A 23,662-nucleotide genomic window follows, 5' to 3' on the forward strand; every position below is an offset into this window, starting at 1 on the left:
AAGAATAATTCCGAGCAACTTTTTGTTGAAAAATGGCGAAGACAAGTTTTGAACGCTTAAAACTTTTTTTTTTAATTAAGTCCCAAAACAATGAATCTAAATCTAAAGAATATCTAGTAAGCATCAAATTTTAAACACTGAAAACAACCCTTTTCTTTCGTTTTACAGCTGTGTACTATTCTAAAAAAATTCCAACGATATTGGCTACGTGACCAATTTTCATTTAATTATCTTTTATTTTGCCACCAGCTTTAACTCTTAAAAGAAACGATTCAATTTTCATAAGCTTGAAAACAAAAGCGAAGTAATGATGAAAGGCCAAAATCAGTACTTAGCCCACCTTCGGATCCAAGTAATTAACCTTCTTTTAAAAACCTGCATGTAAATCAGACGAACTAGGTCATCTTTTGTTGGCTTGACAATAGAATACGATGTTAACAATGTGCATCTCGTTAAATGCGAAACTCGTTTTGCGAATGAGACCAGCCGCCTTCTGCACGAATAAAAAGAAATTCCGATAAAGCAGAGCTTGCACTGAGGGCGATGTAGCACTCGTAACAACTGTACGCTTTTGGCGATAGCCTCAAAATGTCAGTATTCAACAACCAACGACAAGCGAATATAAGAGTGGTTTTTCGCAAATTTGACAAAGATTCCGACGGATTTATAACTGTTAAAGACCTCATTAGCGTTTTCAGGGAACTTGGCGAGGATGTCAGAGAAGGTGAACTGAGAGAGCACTTTCATAACGCAGGTAGGGAACATGGATGTGAAAAAAGGAATTTCGATAAGTATGATCTTTTACTGCGGCGTAAAAAGGTGGAAGTGTAAGGTTAAAGCGAAACCTGGTTACTTCTAAGCAAACCTCATTATCGGAATCTTCTATCAGGTTCTGATAACTGTTAGGTCTACAAAGAAATTTCCCAAGTTTCTGAAGTTAGACACTACTTAAAAGCTCACAGTTTAGCAATTCCACTGACTGGCTAAGATTATGCTTTTGATCTTTACATAGTACACAACCGGGAGAGAGTAGTCCACGACTTAACTACATAGAGACTTCTTAATCGACCTTGGATCATTACTTTTAAATAAATCATTTCGATCTCTGATTAAATCCTCTATCACACCCATTTTTTGTAATTACACATGTGGGAGGGTCAAATAGGATAAACTACAGCTCACCTTCCAATATTAGAGCCAGTGTTGAAACCTACCCTCCCCAGCTACATAATTTACTGCAATTCTCTCCCCTTTCCGTCCCTGACATTTTATGCCCCCCCACCCACCCTGAGGTTCACGTATTTCTAGTCATTTTTAAATAAATTATATCAATATTTAGCACTAAACTGTAATGGTTCACAGTGATATGCCATCGAGTCAACTCGTCGCTTCAACAAGCTTCCTTTTTCTCGTTTATTTTCAGGCCTGGGACAGCGACCAAACACGCTTATATCTTATGATATTTTTCAGCAGATTTCCAAAAAAATCCTGCGTGAATCGAGAAAGGAACGACGTCTTAAAAGGGTGTTTCAAGAGTTCGACGCAGAAAAGAAAGGCTACATCGAAGGGCATGGGATACGGCGGGTTCTTCGAAGACTTCACATTGACCATACAGAATCAGATATAGACTTAATGATGAAAATGGCAGATACAAAGGGAGATGGAAGGGTAGATTTTGAAGAATTTCTCCAGATTTTCAACGACTCGGATGATATTTAAGAATTTCGCCATACTATTGCTGCGGCTAGTGCAGAAAAAAACAAATATGTTTATTTTTAGTAGTTGATCGAGTTAATCAGAATGTCAAAAGGTGGGCAATTGTTTTCAATTCCAGATCAACTTGTTTTCATTTTGGGGATTATAGATAGGAAATTTGATTTCTCAAACGTTCAAAATTCTTTAATAGTTTGAATTGTCGTAAGATTTCTTAAGGTGTGAATGTTCAGGTAATCCGACTAAAATAAAACAGTTTAAACAAAGTTGGATTAACAAACCGAGCAAAACTTTCAACAGGAGTCAGAATTTTAAGGGAAGTACAATAAAAAAGCTACAGAAATAATGAAAAAAATAATAATATGTAAACGTCTATAGCACTCCGCTCTCATCAATTGATTTTTTATGGCCCTGAAAAATCAACTGTCCGACGACTTGGGGTCAATCAAAACTTTTATGCTTTCAGATGCGAAGATGTGATGCCGGCTTCGACAACTTGAAATTAGTATAAGGCAGAGTTACGCGAACAAATACAGGTGGTTTCCACACAAGGAAAAACTATTTTTTTCTGATTTTTTTTAAAAATAATTTTGCAAAAAAGTCATCGCACTCAATTCATAAATAATGTTAGACAGCTGGCATACTTTCTTCTCAAATGAAAAAAGTAAATTTGAAACAACGTTTGATAGAAAAACAAAGTAGAGAAGGAAATAATAACACAGCAGGCATTTAAAGTCCGTCAGTGGTCACAAGTATTTTTCTATGTCATTTCAAAACTAATGAATGAAAAAAGAAACAAAGCTCTTATGGCAACTACTTGACGTCATTTCAACCGCAATATTTTTTTTCACGTAACATGGCAACAAGAAACAGCATGGCCAGCGGACCGTAGAAGCGAGGTTGTAAGAGAAAGACCAATCAGAACACAAATAAATACGTAGCCCGTGAAAAGCGCGGGAAAATCTATTGGTGAGGGTTTTACCAAAGTCCAAGGCTTTAACAATACTACCGAGATCACTAGCTGTTCAGCTATCTCACCTTTTAAATAGAAACTCGAGAAATTCCTAAGCGAAAATCAGCGATTCTCCGAAATAGGACGCTTCCCTTTTTTCGGGTCTTGGATGGCAGTTATAGTTCTGGCACTCCACGCGCCTTTCGTGGTACGACTTGAGGACAAGTCTAAAGTTCGCGCAATGTAGAAATTGGTGTGGACACAACCTACTGTCTCAATAGAGACCTAAAGATACACCGTTTCCGTGTACGGCGACGGGTGAATTACCCTTACCCCTAGCCGTAAAAGACGGGGTATACTGTCTCATACCCTGAAGGAAACGCCGACTAGGCTACCGGTAAAGTTACTGTAATAATAGACCTCAGATAAGCCGTTTCCGAAGCACTGTTAAGTCGGGCAAATTACCCTTACCCTACCCCAAGAGGTAAACACAGGTGTAACAACTCTTACCCCAGAGAAATGCCTAACCATCCGGGATAAGTGTTAGGACCAATAAACACCGATTACTTAAATCATAGTCCCCTTTTCTAGTATAAACAGACGACAAAAACGACAGTGCATCTTACGGTTCCTTGCCATGTTTTCTAGCAAGCGAACGTACGTCTACCTAAGACTCGTGCTTTGTTATTGTCCTTAATAGACCTTGTCACGGTTTTCAGCGCCATCTTGACGAGTAGGCAAACGCGTGAGAAATTACAGTGTTTGTATGAGAATCTAATGTCGAATAATTTCCGTAGAACCGCTGTTCTGAAAAAAATATCAATTGTAAACTAAAGCTACAAAAGCAAGGATTGTCCGGAGGCGTACCTGTGCTTAAATTTCTCCAGAGGCTTGCTTTAGATTTTCCATATATTTGTCTGTAATTTTCCCGGGACGTTCTTACAGACAAATGTATAGGAAATTTAAAAAGTGGTTCTAGGTCTTCTGGTGCATGTAACACCCTCAAATTCTTTCAGTAGAATCCTCAGGAGTGAAGCTTTGGTTTACAAATCTTATTTTTTTCAGAACAGCTGTTCTACGGAAATTATTCGAAATGAGATTCTCATACAAACACTGTAATTTCTCACGCGTTTGCCTACTCGTCAAAATGGCGTCCAAAACCGTGACAAGGTCTACTGTCCGCTTCTTTTTTTCGCCTCCATTATTTTTCCTTTCGCGATTGCATGTTAATGTAGTGCAGTAGAACCTCGACATAACGAACCTCTATATCACGAAGTCCTCGGTATAACGAACGATTTACTTTACCCCAGTAATAGTAACATATATGGAAAAGTACCTCGATATAACGAATTCTCATTATAGCGAACAAATTTGCCAGTCCCTTCAGCTTGGCACTTCGTTAAATCCAGGTTTCACAGTATCGTTTTATACGGCAAACTTAGTAAATAAACAAATAAATAACAAGTCTAACGGTTGTTAAGATTTGCTTGTCTTACCTCTCGCCCTTTGCTTGTTACGAGAGCGGCCAGAGGTTTGGCGTAGAAACGAGAATGTGAAAATCCTAAGCAACCATACATACTGGAAAAAAACGAAGCAAATGAATAAAGGTGATGTTTCAACAGACGATTCGCAACGACGAATGTTAGCACAACACAACGTTGCAACATTGTTTTGAATGCCTGCAACATTGTTCCAACATCGCAACGCTGTGTTGCACTAAACGTCGTCGTTGCGAATCGTCCCGTGTAACTTTCAGGAACATTTAATTGTCAGGCTATTTGCTATCTATAGAGGCTTACTTTACCTCATATTAAGTACATTTAGTCTGTACACCAGACCAACGTGAAAAAACGTTGAATAAAAAGGTCCCAAAAGATACTTTTTGACAAAAATAGTTGAAAAGTACACTGACGTGCATTATGTTTTAATTTATAAACAAATGAGACCTTTCCGTTATATCTACATCTCATTTACCTGTTGGCAGTTAATTTCAAAGCTTTCTGTCTGATATCGTACTGAAACAAAAACAAAGGTCTTGGTTATAAACAGGTTCCCAGAGAAATCTACTTGCGTGCTAGATCTCTAAACTGTAAAATAAGGGAAGACTACTAAAGCCTATGACTCACTGTTCAATATCGTTTAATAATTAGTTACTCAACAAATGACGAACGATGTCGCCGCTTGTTGAACGAGGACAAATAAATTACACATTCGAAAAAGATTGACTGTCTTGCGCTACAGTTGCTCCGGCATTTTTTTTCAGTTTCCATAACATACATTTCTAGCTGATGTTGGCTAACATCAACTTACTTGAATATATTGATCTGTTTCTCTATTGAGGTTTTTCATCATGCCCTTCACCTGCAAAAAAAGGCTTGCGTTGAACAAGAAATATTGTTACATAGCTGGAAATTTCTTCCCAACAGCGTGCGCTCTCATTGGTTACTTCGGGGTCACATGACATCTAACAATAAAACTGTTTCCCACCAAAATCTCTAAGCGGGCAACGTTGCAAAATCTATGATGTCAGAGGGTAACAGTGCACTGTTACCTGCGGATGTTGACCGACGACCGCAGTTACATCCACAGACGGAACTCTTGATCTCGTTTAGTCAACCTTTCTTACGCTATCACCGTGCGAGTTCACAAGGTGGGCCTTGTTTGTATGTAATTAAAATAAAGTTGTGAAATGAATTAATCAGCATGTCACGATTTAATCACTTTTTCAAGTGATTAAAGGGGCTATTGAAGCTATTCAGTTTACTTTCCTTTTAAACAGCTAAAACGTATATCAGTTGAGTTCCAATGGTCCAATTTTGTTAATTAAACAACAAAACTGTGTGCTTCCTGTCATCTGTTGCTACTGAAGGCAAGAATATACTGTGGAACCCCGCTTAATACGGACACCTAGTTATTACGGACAGTTTTTCTTGTACCTAGCCGTTATATTTTCTCTAAATTCCACCCGCTTAATATGAACACTTTTTATTGTCCCCTCAGCGTCCGTATTAAAGTGGTTTGGTTGTAAATGGATTAAAACTTTTCAAGTTTTAATACTACGCATGCAAAAACCACCAAAAAATTATGGCAAATGCTGCCTGATGGAATTTTTTTTAATAACTCTATCTTCTTCGTACCTCTACACGAGCATTTTGTGTATAACCTGGTGACAGAACCCCTTTAAGTTAGAAACGCAGATACCAACCTGTCTTCTTCGTTCTACCAGTTTTCTGATCTCCGTTGGAAGGATTCCACGCTCTAAATCTGGATCAGGTAACTCAACAACTTCATTCTCGTCGGCCTGTCGGAATAAAATTAACTACTTTTCAAATTTACGTCACTACAGAAAATCACAAGGCTTTTTGGAAAAATGGTCCCCTAAGAGAGCATTTGCCTACTGTTAATTAATAGTAAACCGAGAAACATTGTCCGTGTGATTGTTGAAAAGTTGTTTCTAATATTATCAAAACCAAAATTGACAATAAATGTTGTGAGCGCTTTTTGAACCTATCAAAAAACAAGGTGGAAGGGGGGTTCGGGTGGTCTTACTTGACTTAGTAACTTACGTATTTATACACCCCATTACGATAAAGCGTGACCAAGCAAGAAAATTGCTGAAAATGTTTTCGGAATGTCACATTTAAAAGTTTCATCTACAGACTCAGAAGTCTGGTAAGGCAAAATAACTACTGACCAATACTTTTTAAATTTGAATGGGGCCAGCAAAGTGTCATAGGTTCAAAAGTTATGCATGTCTTGGACGACAAAATCAACAGTACTACAGAGAAGAACTGCTTAGTAACTTTCAATTGTAACACTTTAGGATTTCACCCACAGACTTAAACGTTAGAACCATCTTGCACAGCATAATACACAATTCCACAGCGAGGTACATGCTCAGCAGCTTTCATTTTAATGGTCACACATAAGGATTTCATCCACAGACTCAAAAGTTAGAACCAACTTGTACAGCATAGCAAACAGTACCACAGGGAAGTACTGCCCAGCGGCTTTCGTTTGAATGAATAGTCACACTTAAGGATTTCATCCACAGACTCCAAAGTTAGAACCACCTTATACAGCGTGATAAACAGTACCACAGAGAAGTACTGCTCAGTAGTTTGCATACCCCATATATTTACAAGTTGAAACCACCATATTCAACAACATAAATAACACCAAAAGGTTGAGTTTGATCGTCCGGGTGAACGTAGTCCTGAATAGGACTGTTGTTGTTGACAGTCACTGACAACAACAACAGTCCTATTCAGGACTACGTTCACCCGGACGATCAAACTCAACCTTTTGAAATGACTCCTGGGTTCAAACCTTTCACAGTTTTATAAATAACACCACAGGAAAGTATTGCTCAGTACCTTTCATTCAACCTTCACACTTCTTTAAAGCAGTATTTCACCAGCTTATTCCTAAGCAAAACCATCTAACCATATTTGTGCAACGAAACAGTCTCGAAAGTTTAACCGACCACGGGACCTACCGTATTACCTGAGTCATGCTTCAACAACAACAACAAAGGGAACTAAGAGAACAGGAACTACTAAAATCAATGAACTCACTCCACTGGAGGAGGCAGAGGCTGTTCTACTGATCGTAGTGAAACAGATGTTGTATTCCTGAATGATGGATGGGTACAAACTGTTGAAATCCAGCAGCAAAATGTGTTTGTCGTAGAAACCTAGAAAAAAGTACATTATATGAGAAACGTGATTCACGCGAGTAACATCACGACCTATTTAGAATTTGCTGCACACCTGAATGATGAGCGACATCCTGTGAAGTGAGAACTATGATTTTTACAAACGTCCCACGCAGTTTGTTACAAAACTATCGTGTAAAAAAATAACTCAGTGGTCCACGGGGGCAGCAATGAATTTTAACATACCCATTTCAATAAGAGGGGGTTAAATCATGATTTTTAAATGCAAATTTAAAATAAGTAAATAAATTCACGATGACAACTTTGTCCCTTGAACCCGGTAGTCTCATTGTAGAGATAAGACGTCTGTTAGAAAGCCGCACTTTATTCCTCTTCAGTCCACCTGAACTCCCCCTCCCCGCCCCCCGGACTAATAACGGCACAAGTCCGATAGACCAAAAAACCAACTCTTTTTCAAATCGTGCAATGGTGCTTCTTTTCGTTTTCCCCACTAAGTAACTTGGAACCTGGAACAGACTAAGCTAAATACCTTTCTTGGGATCTAACACAAGACCACCGGCGTAAGCTGGTTTTCTTCTCCCTTTCTTTGCGCTTCGTGGCTGTTCTTCTTCATCGTGCTCTGCCTCAACCTATAAATGAACGGAAAACGTACTATGATTCGACCCCCCAAGAAAGCTCTCTTTTTAAAAAGATGGTCAAAGCAAGCCGCGAGAGAACGCGCGAGTGAGCGGTATCCGTCTCGCGTGCCGCTCGCGCGTGACTTTTCACGAAAGCCGCCAAATGGAGTGCTTGTTCGCAGACTAGAGTTGAAGGCGCTTAATAGAAATAAGCCAGAATTTTTCTGGGAAAACGCAGGGACGCTTCGACGGTTTGTGAAATTAACAGCGGTACTGAATGTTGTCTTAATTCTCACCACTTGTTTTTTGCCGTAACTTTTGTCAGGGCAGATGAAATTCCTGTGGAATAAAATAAAAATATAAATCTCACTTAAAAGTTTTTTTATACATCTCACTGATGCTTAATGTAACTTTGCTACTGTGTTTTTCATGGCTGCACTAGGTAATCGACTGAAAAAAAAATCATCCCAGTTTCTCAACAGATCATAATAAAAACAACCCCAACCGCAACTTATCCGCACAAAATTTCCCCAACCCTCATTCACAGGGTCTTCTCCTTACTCGTGGGAACGAGGTTGAAGATTTCCCGCGCTTAGCGCCGACCACCAGTATTTGGTTCGAGATTCTTGAAAACTACCAACCTACCCCTCCCCCAACCCAACATTTTGCCCTCGCAAGAAGTATGAGTTAAAATTGGATTAGGGGAGGGGTAGGTGGGGTAGTTTCCCAGAATCATATACTGCTCCCAAATTGACATTTGATTGTTTGCCTTTGTGGTGACGGGTTAGCGTGATTACTGTTGTTCTGGGTTTAGGACATTTGAAAAAGAACCTGCTTCGAAACTGAGCGGTAAAAAGTCTTACTTTTCGTTGAAGGCATGAAGTAAAAGAAATTCGTTTCTTTCTGATCGACCGCCAAGAAGAGTGCGGGCCTGAAAATCAAGCAAGATTATTGGTCATTGATTGTAATTTCAAGTTTCAATATTTTCAAACAGTAATTATACATGAAAATTGAAGAGAATTTAAAGACTCACCATAACATTCCCAGCAATAGTCGTTATCTGTAGAGCCAGTGGTAGAACCTAGAAGTAAAAATAATGTTAAAAAAAGTTGAAAAGGGGTGGGGGGGGGGGGGGGGGAAGGACGGTGGCGCCCTTCCTCTCCGCAGTAGTTTCCTCACGTTTTTTTTTTCGTGTTCGTATATCCGCATTCAAACAAACACGGACACGAGTGGACGGGGCTTTTGTTTCAATTGGGGGACAAAGCGCAGAATTAAAATGACAGAACTTCAGTAAGAAAAAATTGATTATGTGACAGAAGGTCTAACGAGAGTGGAAATCACATTTTAAGGAAAAAATTCAAGACTTACGTTCAAATCGTACATGATCCTTAGTGACAGCAAAGCATCCATCTGAAAAAAAAAAACAGGAAATGCATGAGATAACACACACACAATCACAAGACCAAAAGTGAACAATGACACATATTGATCAGCACTTACCGAAGTCAGTTCAAACATGTGAAGGAGTTCGTGAGAAGAGCTGAAGAAAAAAATAGAGAACATTAAAATTAACTAAAAGTACTTCTTAAACAATTATTACCCAAAACAAACCATTTATCCACCCAAAAAAGTCTTGATCTGTTAGACATCAGTCAACATGGGGGAACACTTTCTAACATTCGTGAGCAATAATGTGACGTAGGATGCAAGAACATTTGGCTACGACTAAAGATTTTCCTTGATTACTTACTTAAACTTGTTTGGAATTTCATCTTGGTCAATTTCTTCTCTTCTGGACTGAAGGACAGCCCACGATAGTGCTAGGAAAAAATGGGAAAAAGAGAAGCGTGTATAAAACTCTGTAATTTGGATGTTAAAAAAGGGCGAGTCACGTTAAAACTGAGGATGCGCTTAGTATTTTACACGCGCGACAAGGCGTTTTAACCGCTTCTCGTGAAAAGGCAACAAGCTTACCTCGGGAAAAATAAAAATGATCGTTTTATCCCGTAATCAGTTTACCCGCGTCAAATGTTGTCCTCGCGACGAGTGTTGTCCATCATACGAAAAAGTAAACCAAGGAAACTTTAAAAAAGTTCAAGAGAAGCAAGCCACGATCGCTACCGAGTAGTTTATCTTGGGCTTTTGTGTTCAACGATAAAATACCCGTCAAAGTAGCATGTCTGTAAAGTAGCTAATTAGCTAAGAACACTGACCACGTTAAATAAAGGGTATTGTATTGTATTGTATTGGAAAGAGACGCTATGAAATTTCCCGCGTAAAAGATGCTTAGTACGAGGCGACGAAGTACCGCGGGAAACAAACATGAGTGTGACCGCTTTCACCTCTTTATATATGACAACAAAGTGAGTGTAACCACGACCAATAAAAGCGCTGGTAATAGTAGGCCCGGATGATGTGGTTTAACTAAGCCAAATGCGGAAGGCTCACTATCAAATGACTCCACTCAGGTTATGGACGGAGTCACTTCGACAACAGAAATCTTCGGTAACAAGCATAGTTTTGTCCTTACCTTTTTCGCAACAAATACAATTTCCGTTAATTGTAAACATTGTAAACCTTAATTAAATCATCTAAATTAAAGAATTATACTGCACGACAAAACAGGAAGAGGGTAAATTACGATCAAAGGCCATCATGGATTTGAGCTTTCCAGGTAGCGGACCGCCACAGCTACTTCGTGTATCCCTCACGATAGTGTATACATGCCAGGACCACGTGCTGGAAAGTCTGTTTGGCTTTTTTCGATGTGATACTTGACTCCAAATATTCCAAAATGACTCAAAAATTTGTGAAGCAGAAGTCATAGTGACTCCACTCATCAATAAAATTTGCAAACCCTGGGTAGTAGTAGACTCGTTGTGTGGTTTAACTAGGCTAAATGCAGAAGGTATACCTGTTAAATCATAACTCTTGCATCTGATAAGCTCCTTGGAGGATATCTTGACATCGCAGACCATACGCCCACTGGTGATGCAGCGATCAAGATTACCACCCTTGCCAAACCCGCCACTCTGGAAAAAAGATTGAAAGTATTGAAAAGAACGCGCTGTTATTCGAGGCGTTTAACGGAGTATAGCACGTCTCTTAAGGCAGGGTTCTATCTAGGGTATTTGAGGGGTAGAAGCTTCCCCCCTAAAATGCCCAGCTTCCCCCCCCCCCCCCCCCCAAAAAAAAATATCATCACTACGGTATATAGGTAACTATATTGGAAAAATCATCTAGCCACGACAAGGTCATTGCACACACTGTAACATTTCTCAAAAATGTGTCTCAAAATGCACCAGAATGCATCTCAGTGCATATTCATTTTAAAAAATTTCTGGGGGGGCTTGCCCCCGGACCCCCCTAGCAAGCTTGTTGCCTTCGGCCACTCGGGACTTCTCCCCCAAAAGATAAATCCTAGATAGAACCCTGTAAAGTTGTGAAAATTGCATCTTTCAGTAAGAAATCTTTCTAGAAACTGAATCGATATTGGCGAGGTTAAGTCTATGTTCAATCACACTGTACCAGAAAGCTTTTGCGCCGGCGCAGAAACCATACCGGATATGGCTTCTATTCACACATAAAGAACGGTGATTTCTAAGCGATTTCTGTAACGGAGCGAAGCTGTGCCGAGCCGACGACCTCTAAAGTGGAGAGTCACATATCGGTTAAGTGTTTCGGGTATACAGTCAACTCTCTCCAAGACGGACACCTTTGGGGCCGGTACTAAGGGTCCGTCTTAGAGAGGTGTCCGTCTTATAGAGAGTCAAATAAAGGGAGTAAAGAAAGGCAGGGACCAACTATAAGTGTCCGTTTTCAATACAGAGGTGTCCGTTAGGAGAGAGTCGACTGTAGTGTAAATACAGCCTAAACAACAACGACGGCGACAGCGACGGCGACGTCAACGAGAACGGCAGTAAAACAGCAACTTTGCACGTGCATCACGCTTATTTGTACATTTGTTTAGCAACAACGACGGTCACGGCTACGAAAACGTCACTTAAAAAGTGAATTCCTGCTGCCTAAAACTTTATCCATCTCGTTTAATTTGTCACATGTGGAACAATTTTTTGGGCGTTGAATTGTGAAGGACTGTATCAAAGTTCAGGTAAAGAAAAAGGAAGTTGTTATCTTGTGTGCAGGTCCTCGACAAAACCTGAAATTAAACACTTTTACGTTGCAGTCGTGCAACGACGGCATAGAAATGTACGAAAAAGCGTGATGTGCGTGCAAAGTTGTTGTTTTGCCAATCTAAACCTATTGCTATTTTGATGTTTTCATTGTCGTCGCTGTCGTTCTTGCTTAAGCTCCCTATTGAGTAGAATTGCACCATGGGACGTTTTGGGGGACGAATTGTGACCAAGTTTCCTGGGCAACCTCGAAATAGCCAATCAAAGAAGCGATAGCTTCCCCAAAACAGTCCCATAGTGAAATTCGACACAGCACGGACCCAGTCTCAAACGGAAATCAATATGCCCAATGTCAATGACATCGTCTAGAATCCCTGATGGCCGAAAACAAACAACTGGGCTTTTTCGAAGCTTCTTACCGAGAGTTTTGGCATAATGGTTCTTTTGAGTCGTCCAAGACGAGACCAGTGAGGTATCTATATGGAAAAAGGAAAAGCGTTAGCATTGTTTAGCGTCGGAAGGAGCAAAAAAAAGGAGATTTGCCATTTGATAAATCAAAACTGCTACAAGAACTCATCATCCAATCTGTTAATAATTAGAATCATTGTACTTACCTTACAAGCATTAATCCTGTGCAACAAAAGATCTAGATCGAATCCATAAATGTCATGACCCTATAATACCAAAGCAAGAGTTTAAACGTTTACAGCGTGCACAGAAAGTAGTGTCCGATAGCCAAGGGCTAGTGGATTTTGCTATCGGGCTACGGAATTCTATTATTAACTTGCCCGATGGGCAAGTGAAGTTTTTTGAGGAATTCAAATTACAGAAGAACTGTGAAATCAATCTGCTCATCACAACGTTTTTGGGGCTAGCTGAAATGATGTTTGGGCCAGTAAATGTTAGCTTCAACTTGCCCGAATGGCAAGCCGTAAAATTGACTTTCTTTGCACCTTGCGTTTAGCACTTGGTTTGACATAGCATTCCATGCAGGCGATTTTAGGGAAGCTCGTATGTTTCGTCCCTCCCCAGAGGAAATACGAGTTCCCCTAAAAACACCTGCGTGGGAGGCTAGCTTTCACATCGTTGGCGCAAACCTTGTACAGAACTCAGACTATGTTGAACATGGCACCGGACGAATTTTCGACAGGCTGAAAAATTTGACCTGACACTTTGTTCACACGAGACCGTTCAATATTTTCGCTCTGTTCACACGGAACTTTGAACGGCTAAGCGTCTAAATTTTCGTACCGTTGAGGTTGTTCCGTGTGAACGCAACACCTAAACCCATGAATTTTCAACTGGTTTAAAGTTCATCCGCTGCCGTGTGAACACAGCCTCAGTTCTTCAAAAGGTGGATAACGCAATCAACCGCATACAGTACAGCTCAGATATAAGCGACCAACGCACGCGCACGCACGTTTTTTTAGCTTTTGCTTTTGTTATTCACTGTTTAATGCTTCATTTTGTTTGCTTTGTTTTCCCAAACAAAAGAAAAGAAATGCTCCCGAACTACCTATGAATGAATGGTATTGAATATTCTATTTCTGTCAAAGCTTAGCTTATTGACCGACAACATACCTTCTGACTACCCAGGAGGTGGATAGCGCAATCAACCGCATAAATCTCTATCCAGTGCATGGCACAATTGGTTTTCCAAAGACATATCCGCTGAATAGTGATTTATCCAGTGGATAGCGCTTTCCAACGTTTGAACAACCGAGGCCTTAACTGTAAGAATAAAAGCTAGGGTACACAATTTACGTTGGCAAACCTTCATTTAGCCCTGTTTTTTCAACGAGCAAGCACACCCTCAATTCACCACTTTAGATTTACGACATTTAGGGTCGTGTCGTTTTAAGATGAAATGAAGATGAAATGCGAAGGAGAATAACTGAGAAAATCATCACCGAGGCAAACAAGAAAAAGTTGCAAATAAACATACCACCAGCACGTCAGGGTCAATTTTGTGAATCTTTGCCATAAATAAGCCGAGAAGTGCTCTCTCCGATGCAGTGATCTCCATTTTAATTTGCTACAGAAAAAAAAAACGAAAAGTGTTAACGCAGACACACACAATTTCGTGAACCCTTGCAAAAGATAATCCGAGGGGTCAACGTCCCCCTTAAAATTAGTAATTTATCCAAAAGTACCGTGTTTATTCGATTAACCGCCCTGGGCGCGTATTAAATTTTTGGACCTTGAGAGTGGGCGCCTATTCGAGGTGGGGGCTTATTCGAGGCTGGGCGCTTATTAAATTTTCACCATTTTCAGCAAGTGAAGTATGTTTATTTTCCAACAAAACAATAAATGCTAACAACAAAACGCGAAGAAGTAACAAAGCAAGGTTTCTGCAAAATAATCTGAAGAAAACTCCGTCCTCGGGGAAGTCTCTTATTAGAATTTATTCAATCAAGTGGGTGGGGTAGGGGTGAGCGCTTATTTGAGTTTGATTGGGAGGAGGGGGTGGGCGCTTATTCGAGGCCGGGCGCTTATTAACTTTTTCTGCTCTTAGGATGGGCGCTTATTCGAGGTGGGCGCTCATTCGAGGTTGGGCGCTTATTCGAATAAATACGGTAGTTATGATCCTACAATTTTTTCTTTCTTTTTTTTATTAGCCAAAGGAACTGACGAAAATGCATCAATGCATATCACAGCCATGAATGCAACGTTAATGGTTTGCTACAAATATAGTAAAGTATTTCAATATTTAGCTGGGGTGTCTTTCTGGACTGGAAGCCTTGAGCAGGGTGTGGACATTTGTGGTGAGTGGTCTACTTGAGCGGTAATAATGTTTATAAAAAATCGTATTCATTAATTCAATGATGTCACATTCTAAAAGAGCTTGAATTCTGTATGCGAAGTAAAATGAATTAGGGTCTCTAAGAAAAAAATCAGTGTATCTTTTCCTGAACAGTGTAATGAAATGAACGGTGTTTATCTTAAACAGGGTCACGGATTGAAGGGCTTGGCATAAACCCCTACCTAAACCGTTCCCTTGAGGGACCCACGGGGGCATTGAGGGTATGCCTCTTCCCAATTTGTTTTTCTAAAAGTTATTTTTTCAATGCTGATTTTGCGCTTTGACTTAAATGTCTGTTGAATGACAGGTTTGGTAGAGACTGCAGTGCTTATGGTTGAATCGGTGGAAAACACCAAATATTCTCTACCTCTTGCCTATTCAGAAGTCGACTTTACCTTTTTTCTGACAAGATCTTTAAAGTCATACGGGAACATCTGATCATTTGGCTTGCTAACAGCTGAAAAACAAAGATGGCCGGTACAAACTCTCGCAGAACTCGTAATTTAAAAAGTAGGCTTTCATTTTCGTATCAGTAAGAGTCATTCATGACGCTAGACCTAACGAAACTACGGCGGCGACGGCAACAAAAACACGAAACACAATAGATTTAGAGAGCAAAACAACAACTTTGCACGTGCATCACGCGTTTTTGTAAATTTCTTTGCCGTCACTGGACAACTACAATTTTAAGTTGACTTGACAGCGGAAACGGCAAAACGATTAATTTTACCATCACTAGAGAGCTCAAGGAACAACGACGGAGAAAGCTACGAAAACGTCACTTAACAAGTGAATTCGTGCTGCCTCAAACTTAATCGCGCTTATTCCATCTCGTTCAGTTTGTCAAATGTTGGCAATTTTTTGGGAGTTGAGTTCTGAAGGACTGTGCCAAAGTTCAACAAAAGAAAAAGAAAGTTGTTGTCCTGTGTTCCCGTCCTCGACAAAACGTGAAATTAGGCATTTTCACGTCGTAGTCGTGCAACGACGGCTAAGAAATGTACAAAAAAGCGTGATGCACGAGCCGAGTTGTTGTTTTGCCAATCCGAACCTTTTTCATTTTGCCGTTCTCGTTGCCGTCACCGTCGCCGTTGCTTAAGCTCCCTGGCTCTCTGAACTCAGATGCCGTCCATTCTCGTCATTTCCAACTTAGTTTCCCTACTTTCACTTGGTATGAGGGCGATTGTAATGGCACCTGAGCCAACCATGAGGTACTTCATTTAACTTACCACAAAAGTGATATTGGAATTTCTGTTTTGGTGCAGCCTTATCTAAGGACACGTCATGGTGAACCAGAGCTGACCCAGCCAAGATCTAAACCACAACAGACAATAAAAAGTCAAATGACCTGGAAATTCTTCTCACCAGAACTGGGAGGGGTTTCCCCGGGGGAAAGGACTCCCATATGAAAGCAACGGGGACGCTCGTCGTCTCGCTTAGGGGTGTAAATTTCGGGTTTTGGTCTCACTTAGGGTGTTCTGGGCAAAACGCCATTACGATTAGCCGTAAAGGTCTCTGTTAGTGTTGCACGAGAAGTAATATTAAAAAATTGAATATTTTTAATTCGTTTTATTTCCTCGATTCATGTAATCAAAGTTTAAAATGGTCTCTTTTTGGGGTCCAAAAAAGGTTTGGCCACGCCCAGATTGGTCTCCTTTAGGGGTTTAATGCAAAGTTTCAGACGAGCATCCTTTCCTATGGGAGTCCTTCCCCCCGCCGAGGCTTTGACCCTTGTTTTAAGAGAGGAGTAAGCCTGACTAGGACATCAAGGCCTAAATCACACTTTTCCCACTGAGATGGGGGGGTGGGGGGGGGGGGGGGGCAGGAATAAGATGTGGGTATTGAAGCCCGTCTTCAGCGAGAACCAGGTTCTTAAGCAGCACCTCTTCTTAGAAAAAACGTTCACTATACAAGAACTTTTTCATTGTTAATCCCAAATCACAAGCCCTGGTCCAAAGTCAATTCATCTTCACAGGAAGCCCAACAATTGAGGTAATCCAATTTTACAGGCAGCCCATCTCTGGCATTGCTGAAGGTATTCTTAACAGGCATCCCATTATTGCATTTCAGAAAGTAAAACGTAACATTTTTAGTGCTTGATTTTACTTATTGCTTACCTCATGAGTGTGAGTCTTGGTGTTTAACATGGTCCTAAAACTAAGGCTCATAACAACCTACACAAAACATTATAATGAGAATGATATTGATACTGATTATGATGATATTGATAATGATAATGATATTGGTAATAACAATAACGATAATGATAATGATATTGATAATGATATTGATATTGATAATGACAATGATATTGGTAATGATAATGATATTGATAATGATAATAATATTTTTAATGATAATGATAATAACGATATTGATATTGATATTGATAATAATATTGATAATGATAATGATATTGATAATGACAATGATATTGGTAATGATAATGATAATGATATTGATAATAATATTGATAATGATTATGATAATGATAATGATATTGATAATGATGATCATAGTAACAATGATATTGATATTGATAATGATATTGATAATGATGATATTGATAATGATATTGATAATGATATTGTTAATGATGATATTGATATTGATATTGATATTGATAATGATATTGATAATGATGATATTGATAATGATATTGATAATGATACTGTTAATGATAACGATATTGATAGTGATATTGATAATGATAATGAAAACCAGCTGCACTAGGTGTTAGCATGCATCCCCCTTCTTTACTTGCTCACCAATTTTGCTGTTACAATCTTACCATAGGCGGAGGAGGACTTTGTTCACTTGCTACTTCAACATGATCAGGTTTTGTGACTACAGCCTGCAAAATAGTAATAATGATGTTACACTTAATAAAAACAAAATAAGGAAAAAAAAAAGTATTGTCCAGATACTGAACAAAAAAATTCTTACCTCAACTTTACACCAACTAACAGGTTGCTGAGGGATCTCTGATGAAGGCAAAAAAATTATCTGTTTAAGTTTTATTTCCAGTCTTGTACATACAGTCAACAACAACATAGACCTCCGTACAAGGAAAACTTAGGGACAATAATAAAACATTAATTTTTTCATCGTTGAGTATTGACAACTATTGTGTTGTGGCGTGGGTATTTTATTAGCGATTTTATATTACATCATATGGTAATTCCACCAAATGCAAAGAAACTGCTCACAACCATATTAAGGCCGTCATCAAGAGCCAGGAACCAGGGATTTCCCCTGACAACTATGAGCATGACATCTGGCTTCTTTCATAGCAAACAAAAGGAAAAGAAAACCAAGAGAACTTCTGAGCTGTTCAATATCTGGCAACTTTTGACATCTACAGCTGTAGTCCCTCCTTATCTTTAAAACAACTACCGTTACTTGATATCACAAGTGTAAACAGTCTTTCCTATTACGCTAGTGGCTAGTTGGTACATCATGCAATAATACAATGGTGCATACTGAGGTTTTATTAACCATTTGCTAAGTAATGGTCAGTGAGAAGACTTACGAGGCATCTTAATGTTGAGCCAACAAGGACCTTTCATCTTCCGACTCAGGAGAAGGAGTTCAAGGCTGAAATTAGAAGACGAATAGATTCCTTTAAAGAGAAATAACTCCAGATCACAAAACCAAACTCCATTCTGATGAAATAATGTTTTAATTACCATTTTCAGAAGGCGAGAGAAGATTGCAAATCTAGGAAACAGTTGATTTCATGATAATGTCTTCTTTAATGTTTAAATCCTACAGCTTTAAAATCTAAGCAGTTATATTTCATCATTATTTCATTGTTGCTTTCCAACATTCACTATCTACTTATAACTTCGACAAGTTCACTTCTCAAAGTCAAAAAACATTAACCCTTTAAGTGCCAATAGTGACCAAGATCAATTTTCTCCTATCAATATCCACACACTGTCAACAGATAAGTTATGAAAATTAATAAAGTGATCACCCAAGAAAAAATGCCTTGATCTTCTATCAAATTCTCTCAACTCATTCTTCAAGGAAATGTCTGGAGATCAGTTTGGAGAACTTGTATGTGGATACTGGGGCTTAAAGGGTTAATTTTGAATCATTACCTTGATGTATTGGTACCAAACACATGACTGAATGTTTGACCAGTGAGATCAGATGGTAACTGAGGATAATCCGCCTGTCATGAATAATGTTGTCACAAATTAACTCCTTTTTTCATCAATGCTGTAAATAACCCTCCTTCCCTTTCATTTTCACCCCCCTCCCCCCCACTCCCCTAGTACCCTTACTGGGGCAGCAGCGTGGCCAAGTGGTCCTCGCATCAGACTCCAATCCGTCAGTCCCGAGGTTCGAGTCCCACTTTGGCCACTTGCTGGATTTGTTCTTGGTCGTCCCGAGTTCAAATCCTAAGCCACGCTTGTAAATAGCCAACTGGTTGCCTCCTCCTAGTTGGTGTTTTTATTCCTGTTATGACCTATTTGCATACCGATACGGTGGCCATATTGAATTAATTCAATTTAAGGAGTATTATAGGATGCCCAGGGGGCATAAGCACATTTCATTTGTATTTTCGGGCGCTTTTCGGGACATTTTCTCTCAAAGTTTTCTTAGAATAAGATTGTAATGGGAAAAAAGATCCTTGTGCCATGTTTGGATGTAATAATGATCGCCTTTTTCTAGGTTAGTATTAGAAATATGGTCTTTCAATGTATATTTCTCGGGAAAAAGGCAATCATTGTTACATCCAAACATAGCACAAGGATCTCTTTTGCCATTACAATCTTAACGTGGGTTTGCCAGCCATGGGGGCATAACTCTCTCTAGGGGCTGGCCGTGCCAAAGGTGGAAGCCCCTGGACATCCCGGGCACCCACGTCCACTAAGCGACGCAGTTGTGAACATGAATTATTTTGTGTCTTTGGGGATTTTTATGCATCAGGGACACAGGACGCAGAGGTGACAAAATCACTGATCATACCAAAATGACTGAGGTCTGTATTTTTGCTGCCTTTAAAAACAAATATACTTCCACTTTAACTCAAAGACTATTATTCTATTTCTTTCTGTAGCAATAACTTGTTTACAATACCTTAAGACCTGACCCCTTGCCCTTTGACATTTTTACTGGAACTGGTCTTGGATGCTTAAAATGTCAAAAATAACAAAAATTACAACCATTAAAACTGTGACAAAAGATGGCTTGTAACACACCAATCACATTTTAGAGTCGTCAAAGCAGATCACTGCTTAACTGATTGACAAACAACCAATAGTATCGTGACCTAATTGACCAATCAGGTCAATGAATAGACAACTAACTCTGATTCTGCATAAAAATGACTACCACAAGTTGTCGCAACTTAAGTCACTGTCAACGACAGTCCTCTTCAGGAGTACACTTACCTGGACTAACATATTTGACCTTCTTAGAAAAACAACATTATTGAAACTATATGAACATATGAAATCATATATTCGAACGGCAGGATGAACTAAGAGGTAAATGTAAAGAAGATCATCGCAGTTGTGAAAGCAACTTTCGCAGTTGCAAAAAGAAAGCCTGAAAAAATATTCAGGTTTGTGTGGGATTCAAACCTTTGACCACTGCAATGGTATCACCAACCGAGCTATTTAAAAGCCAGCTGGGAATGAACCAACCTAAAACCCAGCTCCAAATGGCCATTTCTGACTTCCAAGAGCTAATTTCACCTCTAAAACAAATCTGACTGTGAAACCTTTTCTCGTGAAAGTAAGTTTTGATGGCATGAGAATAAAAAATCATTTTCACATCAATAGCTTCATACTTAGCCTCGTTTTGAAACAGAGGCTTAGGGCAACTCCGAAATGGTCTATTGGCCTGTTGGCTTAGTTAGTATCGTGAAGGCCACAACAGCGTGCAAAGAAAGTCGTGTCTGACAGGGACCGCGGAGCAAGGTGAAATGTGGGAGGGCTGACAATTGAAAATGATTTTTTCATATTGAAAATCGAAAAAAGGAATAAAATCATAGTATTTGATTTGTTTCTGTCGCGTGACTTTGCATAAATTTTGTTTCTCTTTATAGGTCGGCATTAGTGAAGATACCGAAATTCTTCATACGATTTTCATTCCGTCCAGCAAATGTGTGTGCTAAATTACAGGATTGCTGACAATAAGTAGAATGTTATAAATAGAATAAATATATAACCCATCACCAAAAATCCAATTACACTTAACGAATATTAGTCAGAAACAACTCGCACTTCCAAAAAATGAAACTTTTAACAATATATTGAAATGTTTACAGGTCAAACTCAAACTCACCATTTTCACTGCAAGTAGTTGTCGTCTTTTCTACAGAGCTTACAGACTTTGACGAAGTCCCAGCTGACTCTAATAAACAACCAACATACACGGTCAGTTCAGATTCAATGCAAGAAAAGATGTGATTACAATTTTAGTATAGAAAATACTACACTGAAGTGATCTGAAAAATTTCTAACTATGGCCGTTCACTGTTCAAGTAATGTAATTCTTCTTGCCATCGAATATTTCATTGATTCCAAAGGAGAAAGACAAAATATAAAACTTTTATCAACTCAAAACAACTACTCAACTTCGTTTGGCTAGAAAAAGCTAGTAATTTTCTTCATTTCATTTGATAAAACTGATAAAAAAACTCTGCCGGAGCTGGAAGTACAAAACACGCTGCCCAACGAAGCGAAGGGGTGGCCAAGGCATGGCGTTTGATCAAGGGGCCAGTCGGCCCCAGGGTACAATTACCGCGAAAAGCACAAGAGCCCCACAAAATGCCTGGCGTTTGAAATTAAAGAAAATACAGAGAATATAGCGGAATATAGACGGAAAAAACTTGTTTCAAGTCTTTTTTTTTTATTATTTCAATTATTTTTCTTTTCAGCGCAAAAAGTGGGGGCGGGGGTGCAAAAAAGTGGTGGGGCCGCGGCCCTACCAGCCCCTCCCTCTCCGCGGTCCCTGTCTGATAGCCCAGGGCTCGTGGATTTTGCTTTCGGGCTAGTGATGTTTGTTCTTAATTTGCCCAATAGGAAAGTGATTTTTTGGGGGGGAAATTCAAGTTACAGAAGGATTGTTAATCAATCCTGCTAATCAAAAAGGGTTTTGGGGCTAGCTGAAATGACTTGTGGGCTAGTACATGCTAGCTACAGCTCGCCCGAATGGCAGGCTGTAAAACTGACTTTCTTTGCACCCTGCAAGAGTTCAAAAATTCAGTACAAGCCTGAATTTTTTCAGGATTTCTTTTTACAACTGCAAAAGTTGTAGTCACAACTGTGATGATTTTCTTTACATTTAACAGTTCCCCATAGCACTCTAGAACAAAACACTACACCAACAAAAGCACAAGTGATAATAAGTTAACTTTTAATTTCTGTGCATATCTCTAAAGGTCATTGAGGAGATCGTCATCCCCCAGAGATGTAACTTCCTTCTAAAAAAGGGAGCATGAAAAAGAACTTAGTTAAGTTCCTTTTGGGCCAAAAGAGAGAGAAATTTTAAGCTACCGTAAGTAAAAACTACATGTATGAAGCTGTCTTCTCAACCAGTCTTTCTTTGGTTTGTTTTAGTTTATCTGTGGACGCATGTGAGTGGCTGAGCAGATCTGGAGGTCCGGGGTTCAAGCCTTGCCTGTCGCATTGTTTTCTTAGACAAGGAATTTTAGTCCACTGTTTTAAATGGGCACCAGCGACATACTGCTGGGGGTAACCCTGCAATAGACTAGCATCCCGTCCAGGGGGGAGTAGCAATACTACTAGGCATGCTCATGCTAAGGAAACCGAGATAAACTCTGGCCATTTGGGCCTTTGGCATGTGTGTACCTTTATCTTCCTCCATTTTAGTTCTCAAACCTTCTCACCTTTGGTTTCTTAGCTTTGGCACTTGCCACAAGTAGCATTTTATTGATTGAATTTGGCTTTGCTACTGGTTTCTTTACATTCTGCAATTTAGAAGCAAAAAATGCATTAATGTGTTATTAATAAATATAATTATTAGTTCATACAAACTATATTATAAAAATTATAAAAATTTGAAACAACAAGCCTGTCCAACAAAAGTACTTACTGGTTTCTTAGGCTTGAATTTAGGAACATTTTTCCCTGAAATGGTGAATTAAGATTTTTATTGAGTACAGATCTTTCTGTCTCCTAGCAGCCTATATAAATCCATAACATGCTTTTTTCACCAAATACAGCTAATAAATTCACTAACCATTTGAAGGCTCCTCATCAAGATCATCATCGAAAATCTCTCTTCCATCATCCACATAGCCAGTCCCATCTAAAATTTAAGATTTGTTAAGAGATGATTTATAGTGGTGGCCTGGCCAATGGGTAGTGTAGGAGCTGCTCGTAAGGTCTCTGCTAATTGGTCACAGGAAACAATGACATGTACGTCATTCTTCCAATTGTTTTAGTATTGCTTTGGGTCAGGGAAACGTACCATGACTTCTCTTCCGAGCAGCTGCTACATGACCCTGGCCAATAGCAATACCAGAGACTATTTTTGCTAAGGTTATATAGATCACGTACATGTATTACCAGCCACCACAGCAGTCTGACTGCTTATTAGACATGTTTAGCCATTTATGTAAGAGATGCCGTAGTAAGAAGGTTTTGACAGTATCACTGTTTAGGTGTTAAAGGAGTAGCACCCCCAGCTCCCCCCTGAAGAAACTGCCAAATAACGAGATGTAGTAAAAGCAAACTGATCTGCAGGCCCACAGGTTATTGCTTGCCAACATTAACTTTTATTTTA

The 23,662-nt window shown here is 39.4% G+C and overlaps 2 protein-coding genes across 2 annotated transcripts in view; one reads left to right on the top strand and one right to left on the bottom strand.

The window, feature by feature from the left end:
- The window catches only part of LOC140950910 (DNA polymerase alpha catalytic subunit-like), a 36,210-nt gene extending 16,178 nt beyond the window's left edge, over positions 1 to 20,032 (bottom strand). The window contains exons 1-24 of the mRNA XM_073400125.1: positions 19,985 to 20,032; positions 19,000 to 19,073; positions 18,426 to 18,490; positions 17,840 to 17,877; positions 17,685 to 17,747; positions 17,011 to 17,067; positions 16,123 to 16,207; positions 15,292 to 15,353; positions 14,039 to 14,128; positions 12,708 to 12,767; positions 12,513 to 12,569; positions 10,875 to 10,992; positions 9,711 to 9,780; positions 9,461 to 9,500; positions 9,329 to 9,370; positions 8,994 to 9,041; positions 8,824 to 8,891; positions 8,257 to 8,299; positions 7,873 to 7,972; positions 7,243 to 7,361; positions 5,871 to 5,966; positions 4,976 to 5,026; positions 4,640 to 4,680; positions 4,162 to 4,243 (exon numbers count right to left, since the gene is read on the bottom strand). Coding sequence (XP_073256226.1) covers positions 4,162 to 4,243; positions 4,640 to 4,680; positions 4,976 to 5,026; positions 5,871 to 5,966; positions 7,243 to 7,361; positions 7,873 to 7,972; positions 8,257 to 8,299; positions 8,824 to 8,891; positions 8,994 to 9,041; positions 9,329 to 9,370; positions 9,461 to 9,500; positions 9,711 to 9,780; positions 10,875 to 10,992; positions 12,513 to 12,569; positions 12,708 to 12,767; positions 14,039 to 14,128; positions 15,292 to 15,353; positions 16,123 to 16,207; positions 17,011 to 17,067; positions 17,685 to 17,747; positions 17,840 to 17,877; positions 18,426 to 18,490; positions 19,000 to 19,073; positions 19,985 to 20,014 — 1,599 coding nt within the window. The 5' untranslated portion in view covers positions 20,015 to 20,032. The remainder of the gene's footprint in view (positions 1 to 4,161; positions 4,244 to 4,639; positions 4,681 to 4,975; positions 5,027 to 5,870; positions 5,967 to 7,242; positions 7,362 to 7,872; positions 7,973 to 8,256; positions 8,300 to 8,823; positions 8,892 to 8,993; positions 9,042 to 9,328; positions 9,371 to 9,460; positions 9,501 to 9,710; positions 9,781 to 10,874; positions 10,993 to 12,512; positions 12,570 to 12,707; positions 12,768 to 14,038; positions 14,129 to 15,291; positions 15,354 to 16,122; positions 16,208 to 17,010; positions 17,068 to 17,684; positions 17,748 to 17,839; positions 17,878 to 18,425; positions 18,491 to 18,999; positions 19,074 to 19,984) is intronic.
- LOC140951293 (neo-calmodulin-like) lies at positions 589 to 1,870 on the top strand. The gene is made up of 2 exons (XM_073400544.1): positions 589 to 754; positions 1,424 to 1,870. Exons 1-2 carry the CDS (start codon positions 589 to 591, stop codon positions 1,717 to 1,719), a joined length of 462 nt encoding a protein of 153 aa, XP_073256645.1. The 3' UTR covers positions 1,720 to 1,870.
- Positions 20,033 to 23,662: the final 3,630 nt, after the last annotated feature.

Source organism: Porites lutea, chromosome 10, assembly GCF_958299795.1.
Source record: "Porites lutea chromosome 10, jaPorLute2.1, whole genome shotgun sequence".
NCBI classification, from domain to species: domain Eukaryota; kingdom Metazoa; phylum Cnidaria; class Anthozoa; order Scleractinia; family Poritidae; genus Porites; species Porites lutea.

Coding starts and splice junctions, on each gene's coding strand:
- LOC140951293 (XM_073400544.1), top strand. CDS start 589: ATGTCAGTATTCAACAACCAACGACAAGCGAATATAAGAGTGGTTTTT. Junction 755..1,423: donor AGAGCACTTTCATAACGCAG/GTAGGGAACATG, acceptor GTTTATTTTCAG/GCCTGGGACAGCGACCAAAC.